Consider the following 9,808-nt stretch of genomic DNA (forward strand, 5'->3'; position numbering starts at 1 on the left):
CTGGCTACTATCACTTAGTCCCTTCCCCTTATCAGCCATGCTCTAATCTTCAATCCCATCCGCTCGAAGCCACCCACAAAATGCCCAAGAGAGAGCACAAATTTTGATGAAATTGCACTCAATCACACTTAGGCGCTCAACATAGCAACCCATACATAAAGTTGAATCTTACCATTCACTTATCCCAATTAAATATGTTATTTTTATTTATGAAATAGTTTGAAAAAATAAATTGGGATTCCATTTTATCCTAGCTATAAAACTCTCAAATATAAACTATGATGTTCTAATAAATATTTGGAGCTAATTATCGTAGTCCCACGTTGGCTAATAAAAAGGGAGTCATATGAATTTATTAGCGCAGCTTAAGTTTTTTGGGTTGTAAGTCTGCAATAAATAGTATCAAAGCTAATTTAGTTGTGCCACAATTTTTATTAGTTTCATTGGACTCTTCATTGGAGGATGCCGGGGTGAGGAGGATTCAATAGGGTCGAGTATGATCCATCATGGATCATCCTAAAATTGGGTGGGACAGATTGTTATTAGATGTATACTGACTAATAAAAAATAAGCGACATGGGTTCGTTGGTTCGAGGCTATGGAGCTTCCCATTGAGCAAGTTAGCAAACGTACGGAATCTTGTTTTCTTGGCATCGAAGGAAATCCTCCATAAAGCGAGAGGAAACCACGGGGGGACCTACGGAGACTAAAACGCGGTTGCCTTACCTTCCAGCGGCTCACGGATACGCACTCCGCCCTGTTTGGATTCCTCCTCCTCGATCTCTCCGTATGCTTCGCCTCACTCTCTCGTCCTCCTCCTTTAGGCTCTAGGGTTAGGGTTAGACCTTCTTCCTCGCGGTTCGATCCCGCGGCTTACGGGTACGCTGGCCCACTCGATCTTTTCCTTTTCTGTCCTTGATTCGCCACCGATGGAGCGTCCTGTCAACGAGTGGGAGTTGGTGATCAAGGTCTGATATCTTTCTGTTATTCAGCGTCTATTTCTGTTTCTTGTTTAACTGATATATCAGATTGGTTTTGATTTGTATTTTCGTGAATTTGTGGGTACCATGTTGTGATTTTAGTTGATTGATTCGGGGGGTCTTTGCTCTTCTGATATGATCTCTTCCTTTATTGTACATATGATACATAGTTCGTGTTGATGAACAATTCATGGAAAATTGCATTAAAATATTTGAAGTGAGATAGCTTCGATGATCAAGTTTTAATTTTTATAGCTTTTTTTTTGCTTTATTTTTTTTGACCTTTCTGTGATCATGGACTTTCTATTTTATTACATTGAACTGTTGGCGCTGGTGCTGTAATTTTTCTATATAGTTGTTGTTGAAATGTTATTTATCGGAAGAGAAAGGGTCTAAGGAAAAAGTTGTTCTTGATGCGACCTTTAGTTTTAGCTGATTTTAAGTAACTGAGTCCTTTTACCATTTGGCCTTCTATCTTGTTCATTTTGAGGTGGGCTATTAATTATCCGCTCTCCGTGTTTAATTGTTTATTGAAGCATGGATGCTTGTTTATGCGGGAAGTCCATGGCCTTTGGTTCTTTTAGTGTGAAAATACTGTCTGCTGTCTTGAAAACCATTTATGATTGATTTTATTTGTCCAGTGATGGTTACCTTGCTATTTCCTATTGTACAGTTTATGCATCTTAATAATAGAGTGGGTGCTTATTCATGGGCTAGTACAGAAATCTGACCCTGTGAGTTGTTTTGGTCCATCAATGTTTTTCATGTTTCAGTTCCCACGACTTCTTATGGTGTTCAGGTACTACCTTTAAGTGTTTCTTTGTCCCTGCTGTAGAACATGCTGGCTAAGGGAGCTACCATATAAGCTTTCCTGGTCTCCTAGAGATAACTTTAGCTAATCATAGTGAGGTCAATGGCATGCTACTTGTTTTGGAGGTGCAGAATGCTCATCTGTAGGCAAGAGCTGCTTACGCATGGCTTGAATCATAAAACCTTTCTCTTGTAGTGGGCTTCATATTAAATACATGGAAAGCTGGCATTTCAAGGCCATTTTTGTTTGGCTCAAAGTCTGCGCAGATGGTTTTGGCCTACATGCATCTGTATCTTTAGGAAGACTTATTCCTTCTATTTGATGCTGTTGCCCATGTCCCTTATGATGATGGACTTTGATGCATCCATGTGTTAGTCTCATGCTGCCTCAACTTTGATTAAACTTGATGAGGCCTTCTCTTTCTTTTTTTCTTCTTCTTCTTAATATTTGACTGTATTCTTTGATGTAGTAAGTTCTTTATTTGTCAAAAACTAAGATATAAAAGTGGTTATCTTAATTTCTAGTTTAATTACATCGATCAAACTAATGAGGTCCCTGATTCTTTGTGTACTCTTTCCTCTATAATCTGAGAAGAGTATAATGTTTTTGTATGTTCTGTGCAAATGCTTAAATACTCTGTTTCTGGTTAAGTTTGCCGCTTTTGATAAATATATTGGTAGGTTATCAGATGAAGTAGGTGGCGACAAACCATTTGTTTTGCAAATGTTTTGGTGGAAAATAAGTTGATCTTGTGATTATATGTTGCTAATTTGTGTATTTTACCAGACACATTGGTAAATATATATTTTGGTTTGGTTGATGGGAGATGCAAATTTCTAGTTTAATTGCATGGATGAAACTAATGAGGTCCCTGTGCTTTATGTACTCTTTCCTCTGTAATTTGAGAAAAGTATAATGGTCTTTTATGTTGAATGCAAATGCGTAAATACTCTTTTCTGGTTAAGTTTGCCACTTTTGATAAATATATTGCTAGAATATCAAATGAAGAGGGCATTGGCAACCATTTGTTTTGCAAATGTCTTGGTGGAAAATAAGTTGATCTTCTGATTATATGTTGCTAATTGTGTATGTTTTTTTCGGCACTTATACTTCTTCTTTGTGTCTAATTCCACTTTTGTGTCATACTACCTGCTGGCTGCACTTAGAATGCAAGGAAAATAGCACATCAAACAAGCTTGTGATAATTCTAGAGGGATTTTGTTGCTGTGGTAATTTTTTATTGTCGTCATTGATCTTGCCTAGAAAGTAAAGACATAACCATATCATATGACTTGGAAAACATTGTAGCTTGGCTCTTTAGGTTGCATTAACACCAATTTTTAAAGCTCTTTTATCATCGCTAGTAATACCAGTAATGAGATGTATGCCTGCTTTTTATTTTGCCAGATGTGGGTAGGCTGATCCCAAAATGATACAAGCTAACAGTCATATGTTCTCTTCTTATGTTCACCGAGTCTATATGATTCATTCTAGTTAAAACTGCTGAGGTTTCTTGCTTCTTCCTTCTCATCCCGCTGTTGAATACCTAATTAAGGCAGCTGATCTTTCAAGTTAGTTCTTTGAGTTGATGACCTCTTGCGCCCCTTCCTATCTTATACGATATCACCTATGAAATGGTTGTATAATTAATATATGTTAATAAACCACAAAGTTTCAATGTTCTCATCCACATAAGAGCTACCTACAAATGTGGTTTGAAGAGAAGCATTGAAGGCGGTATTACGAAGTTGTTTGCATATCCTTTAGTGACATGTTGGAGAGTTGCATAGTGGAATTTGTAGCTCTAATTGTATTCATGATTGTGAGGGATAACTTTTATCTAATCTACAAATGAATGTGTTTTATTATTTGATTTCTTTTGCCATTTTCTGTCAGTTTTTACATGTCGTACCTGTTAGGTTTTTCCTTCTCTCTCTCTCTCTCTCTCTCTCTCTCTCTCTCTCTCCACACACACACACACACACACACACACACACACTCACTCACTCACTCACTATCCGTTATGTAAATTTCTTTTTTCCTTTACGTTCTATGAAAACTATTCAAACTTTCTTATTTATTTGGGGAAATTCCTTTTCAAGTCCTTTGTGTGTGCACGTTACCATCTGATTGGTTCCGCAATTTCTTTGGTTACTGGTTAGTGTAAGCATGACTAGAAAACATCTTCTCATGTGCTTATTTCTAAACCTTTCTTATTTCTACATCTTCCAATTTTAGGATTTGGCCATCATAGTTGTGTATATATATTTTTTTCTAATTTAATTTTCAAGTTCAGGATCATTCTATTTTAATCTGTGACCTACCTCCATAAACTTCTTACGAGCAAGGTCATGTTAAGTCTATTTTATGATCAAGTCTATTTTATCCGGGACTACTTCTAGTGTGGTGAAACTATACTGTTTAATATGGGGGTTTGAATGAAATTTGTACAGGTGTTATTTTACTTGGTAAAGTAGAAGAGTTCTCTGTAAAAGGATCCCAAGTTAACCGCCTTTCCTCTTATTTCATCTTGTGGTCTTATCCTCTTAGCAGACAGCATAAAAAACCCAACACAATGTTTAAATCTTAAATAGGAAGGGGCACTAGGGAAGTCAACCCCCAAAACAACCAAAACAAAAAAAGTAGTCTTTATTGAGATAATTGTATATTGTCTTTGGCAGATGATTAGTCTGTTGATGTTAAACCTGTGGGTGCAGTTTTAGAAGCAGTTTGAACCACAAAATTGAAGTCATCTATTGCTGATATCTGAAAGAAAACATGTATTTGTCATATTGTGACTGAAATTATAACAAATTGTATGAAATTGTGAAACATATGAAGTGGTAAACGCATCAAATGTTGTATTTTTATCATTCAATGCCTTTAGCTTCATAAGTCATCAATGAAGTGGACTTGGGTCTGTATCAACTAAATTAGTGATCAGTTTCAACATAACAGAAGCAAATTATGCAGGAGTTCTTTTTTTTCATAGAATTGAATTGTTTTGCAAGTTTTATGGTACAGGATTTTTGGTTATATTAATTGGGTATCATTTAAGTTATCCAGTTACAATTTATAACTGCAATTTGAGCACAACCTATCTTTTGTTGGCTGCAATTTTTATCTCTGGAGCTCTTATTGTGTTAATGTCTTTTAATATTTCGAGGGAGCCTGACTATTTGACGTGCTAAACAAAACAATCTTTTGAGTTTAAGTTTGCAAGACTGAATAGTTAAAATGGTATTAGAACATATTAAGTTTTGATGACTTGTTATTTTGTTTGGTTAGATTGTCAGGCTGTTGATGTTTATTTGAGTCTAGGTCTAGAATAATTGTGAGGCAAGTAAAATTGTGCACTTTATAGACAAGGTGAGATTTAATTTAAAACAAGAGTGCAAAAAATTTCATCGAGCTTCTTCTTTATTGTTTACCTGGAAATATTGTTGGTTAAAGAATTTCTTCTTTTTTGCCAAAAAAAAAATTGCGAAAGATGGTATGACCATAAGAATTTGATGCAAGAATCTAGTGAAGCACCTTGATCTTATAGAAGACAAGTTGTAGGGAGGTTCAATATAGTGTCTTATCCTAAGAATCCTTATTTTGATTTCATGCTATTCCTGCAATATTGTGGATTGTTATGGCCTTGACTCTACCAATTATTGTTCCTTATTTTGGACTTGTGATTCTTTTCATATGATCATAGTGTTGTCCATTATGTATTCTGCAGCAGCTCATTCTAAAGTTCTTTTAAAATGTCCAAGGATGACATCAGTTTAATAGTAGCACGTCAGCTAATTCAAATCATTCCTCTATTTTATAACAATCTTTGGAAAGTCTGTCGATGTTTGCCCCTGGATTTGTGCATTTTCACTTTTTCCTCTCATATGATCTCTTTCCCGCAATATTTTGTTAATTTGGTACGTATTGAATATGCCTTTAGCCAGCCAATCCTGAAGCCTATACTGCAATAGTATTGCATAAATTCTTGTGTGGGTCCTTGGAGTTCAAGGTTGTGGATTTGGAACATAAGGCATCAACAGTTCTGTGATAATGCTTTTCTGGATCCTCTGTTATGGAAGTATCACATGTTTATCTATTTAATAAATCTAGTTGATGAACCTCTAGGTTTTTTGTCATTGCATATTTGGGCATTTATTTCTTAAGCCTTTCTCAATCTAGTTGTTTCTCTGCCATTCTCCTGAGATCCCACTATTTTGATTTTTGTTAAATTATTTGTTTTTCTACTTTCCAGGTAAAATATGGTGATACTCTTAAGCGATTTGTTGCTTATGTCCGAGGGCGTAGCATGGATTATGACATGAGCAAACTCAGAAGAAAGATTATTAATTCTTTCTATCTCAGTCCAGATGCTGAACTAAAACTTACCTACACTGATGACGATGGTGACATCATAACATTGGGTGATGATGACGACTTGCGTGATGCTGCTCTTTGTCAGCGTTTGAACCCTCTCAGGATCAATGTTCAGTTGAAGTCCAGCACTGGTAGACATTCTGATCCAGAATCTCAAACAGAAAACCATACTCCCAAGACATCACCAGAAATCAAAAATAAACCACCTCAGATTAGTTTTGCTGTTGATGAAGGACTGAAATCTCTACCTGAGCCATTTGGCAGTGCACTTTCAAAGTTCTCTCAGGATTTCTTCTTAAAAGCTCTGTCATCTGCACCTGCATTTGCTGTGTTCATGGACCATTTCACCAAATTGGGATTGTCCATTGCTAATCAACCTTCTAGCAGTCCTATCGGTGAGTCATCAGGCACCTCCAATGGTGCATCAACTCAAGAAATGGATGTTAATATTAGTGATGGGCCAAAAGCTACTAATGATTCTGCTTCAGTATCGACTGTAATACCAAGTACTGATGCTGCTGATCCAGTTTCAGAAGTTGTGCAAAAGCATTGTGAAAGTGATAACATGAACTCGGGTGGAATGGTCAAAATTCCTGTTGATCTCAATATGGATATTCCCAAGACTTCACACACATCAGGTTATCCCTCAATTGATGATTTGCTGACCCCCATTTGGACTGAGACCCAGGCCCCCAACTGGGTAACTAATGATAATATGCGTGAGAAAGAAACTAGTGATGCTCTGCGCAAAGGAAAATCTGTTATATCTTTTGCCCCTCCTCTCTGCCTCCTGTTGAATGCACTGGAGATCAGAGTTCAGAGAGTTGCAAGATGCTGAATCCATTTCTTGCACCAACTTCTTGGATTACAAACATCACGAATGGTGATAACAATAAACAGTTTCCTGTTGGCATAGGCCCTTCAGCATCAAATCATGAATTCAGTTCTCCAATTGATGTTCCTATCAACAAGCATGTTGGTGTACCTACGCCTGATGTTCCCCTCCCAAGTGGGTTCTTCCCTATTGGCCATCCATACAGGAGAGGCGATAGAAACCATGAGAGCATGCTTCGAACTTTCCACCGGGGTATCCGATGTGATGGTTGTGGAATGCTTCCCATCATGGGCCCACGGTTCAAATCCAATGTGTAAGATGCTCCACATTAACAATTGTTTGTGATAAAATTGTGCTTAGTTTTGCAATACGTGACTTGTTTTAACATGTTTCTTTCATGATGCAGGAAAGATGACTATGATTTATGCAGTATTTGTTTCTCAGAGATGGGTAACGAAGCAGACTATACCAGAATAGACAGAGCTTCTTCCTCCCACAAACTTTACAAGGACCTCTACAATACTGTATGGTGCCAACCTCCTGTGTAGCTTGTTAGCTTCTCTGCATTGAAAAGATATTAACTGTCTTTCTTAATAATTCCAGCATTCTAGATATCGATTTCCTATATCACATACTGTTCATGGTTGTGGGATGAGGCCACCAAGGACAAAACTGGAAAGTCGCTTTATTCAAGATGTAACTGTTCTGGATGGGACTCTGATGGCTCCTTCTACACCCTTTACCAAGATTTGGCGGATGCGCAATAATGGTACCACCCGATGGCCTTATGGTACACAACTTGTGTGGGTTGGTGGAGATCAATTTGCAAATCGTCGCTCAGTTCAATTGGAGGTTATTTAACAAAGTTGCTTTTATGCTTCCATTTAGTTTTTAATATTTGGTAGCGGAGTTGTTTAAAGCCTAAAGCCAGCAGGTTGTTAGCCTTTAGATGAACTTACTGCTAGTTAACTGGACCTGAAATTAAACCTTCATCTCTATGCAGATTCCAGTGAATGGCTGCCCTGCGGACACAGAGATTGACATTGCAGTTGATTTCACAGCACCATCAAGGCCTGGTCGGTATGTTTCATATTGGAGATTGGCATCACCTTCCAGACAGAAGTTTGGGCAAAGAGTTTGGGTTCTTATCCAGGTATTTATTATACTACATAGTATTTCTGTGTAACTTAAAATTATTGATGATGGATATATAATTAATTTTCATCAAATCTCCCTTTGAGGTACAGGTGGATACCTCTCGACCTAATTCCTGTAGTAACAACTTCCCCACTGGTCTCAACTTGAACCTGCCTCCAGAAAGTACTGTCCGGAATGAGTTTGGAATCATAGATGTGAATGCTTTGCCCTTCGATGGTGTTTGTTCTGAGCCTAATTTACCCACCACTAACAGCGAGTTGGTTAAACCATTTGTTACTGAAGTACCAAATAACAGTGTAGAACCTGCTGCGATTGATGGGGTTGCACAGCCTGTGCCTGCTGTTGGTTCCTCAGTTTCATATCCTATAATTGATTTTCCAGCATCTTCCTCTGATGCAACTCTGGTTGCTGTCCTGCCACCTTTAGACACAGTTCATGATGACAACACAGTAGAGCAGACCCTACTGAAGGAGCTGGAAGAGATGGGTTTCGAGCAGATTGACTTGAACAAAGAGGTTCTAAGGCTGAATGAATACAACCTGGAGCAATCTGTTGATGATCTCTGTGGCTTTGCTGAATGGGATCCTCTTCTTTCTGAGCTGCAGGAAATGGTGAGACATGGCTATTGTGTCTGTTGTTTTGTGTCATAGTGTGCAGTAGGTTTCTGGTTTTGGTTAGGGAAGCTGATGGGGTGATGCTTTTGCAGGGTTTTACGGACAAGGAGAGGAACAAGAAGCTGCTGATAAAAAATGGTGGAAGCATCAAGCGAGTTGTGTTAGATCTTATTGCTGGAGAGAAGGGTGAGTAGCATATGGATATGTGAAAAATCTGTAAATATTTTGTCATATACAGGAACGAGGGACATGGTTATGTTACCTACTGTGTCTTCCAAGGGCTACTAAATTGAAGACTTGATGTGTGGGAATTAATATCTACTATCTATCTAGCATGTCATCAGATATTATTCTATGTGCTGATCATCAACTTCCCTGATATTTGCTACATTTTCAGGCCAAATGTATGATCTTATTATGTAATTGTCTGTTGAGGACGATATAGTGATGTGAGTCTAAATTATGTCGGACTGGAGGATGGTAGTACCATTTGATTTTGCTAATAAGTTTATCAGGTGGCAATGTGCTATCCAACTTTATTTTCTTGCATGTATACGCCGACGTTCGGCAAGCCACGATATCTTCCCTTCCTTCGGAGTGTAACCTGTGGCTTATGCTGTTCATCGGTGCAGAGATTGTGATTTTCACCAACTCATTTGCATTATCTTCACATGGTTCTAGCTTTGGTGTGGTTCTTGATAGTCTTTCAGTTGAAAGACCCAAGTAAAGAACATTTCCATGATTAACTCTTATGTCATTTTTAAAGTTGGTTTTGCTCAAGTTATATATGACGTTATACACCTGTCTTTTGTGGCTCTATGCAACTATTTTGTATTTGTATTAATAACCACTGTTACTCCGGCAGCATTTGCACATAATCAGTGAGGTTGTATCTGCCAAGTGATCATCCACAACTTCTCCTTCACAATTCAGGCATTGTTAAACACAGCATGAATCCTAAATCCAAAACTGTTGAAGCGACGGATGATGGATGATGCGTCAATAGTTATGATCGGGAGAATGAGTGGTCCGAGCT

The 9,808-nt window shown here is 37.9% G+C and overlaps 1 protein-coding gene across 1 annotated transcript; it reads left to right on the forward strand.

Annotated features, from left to right (window-relative positions):
- The first annotated feature begins 705 nt into the window (after nt 1-705).
- LOC105038783 (protein JOKA2) lies at nt 706-9,173 on the forward strand. The gene is given in 8 exon segments (XM_010914684.3): nt 706-968; nt 6,044-6,932; nt 6,935-7,313; nt 7,407-7,524; nt 7,604-7,852; nt 8,004-8,153; nt 8,248-8,769; nt 8,865-9,173. Coding segments are annotated over 8 exon segments (2,448 nt in total). The 5' UTR covers nt 706-929; the 3' UTR covers nt 8,967-9,173.
- Nucleotides 9,174-9,808: the final 635 nt, after the last annotated feature.

The sequence above is a fragment of the Elaeis guineensis genome, chromosome 1 (genome assembly GCF_000442705.2).
Source record: "Elaeis guineensis isolate ETL-2024a chromosome 1, EG11, whole genome shotgun sequence".
Classification (NCBI taxonomy): Eukaryota; Viridiplantae; Streptophyta; class Magnoliopsida; order Arecales; family Arecaceae; genus Elaeis; species Elaeis guineensis.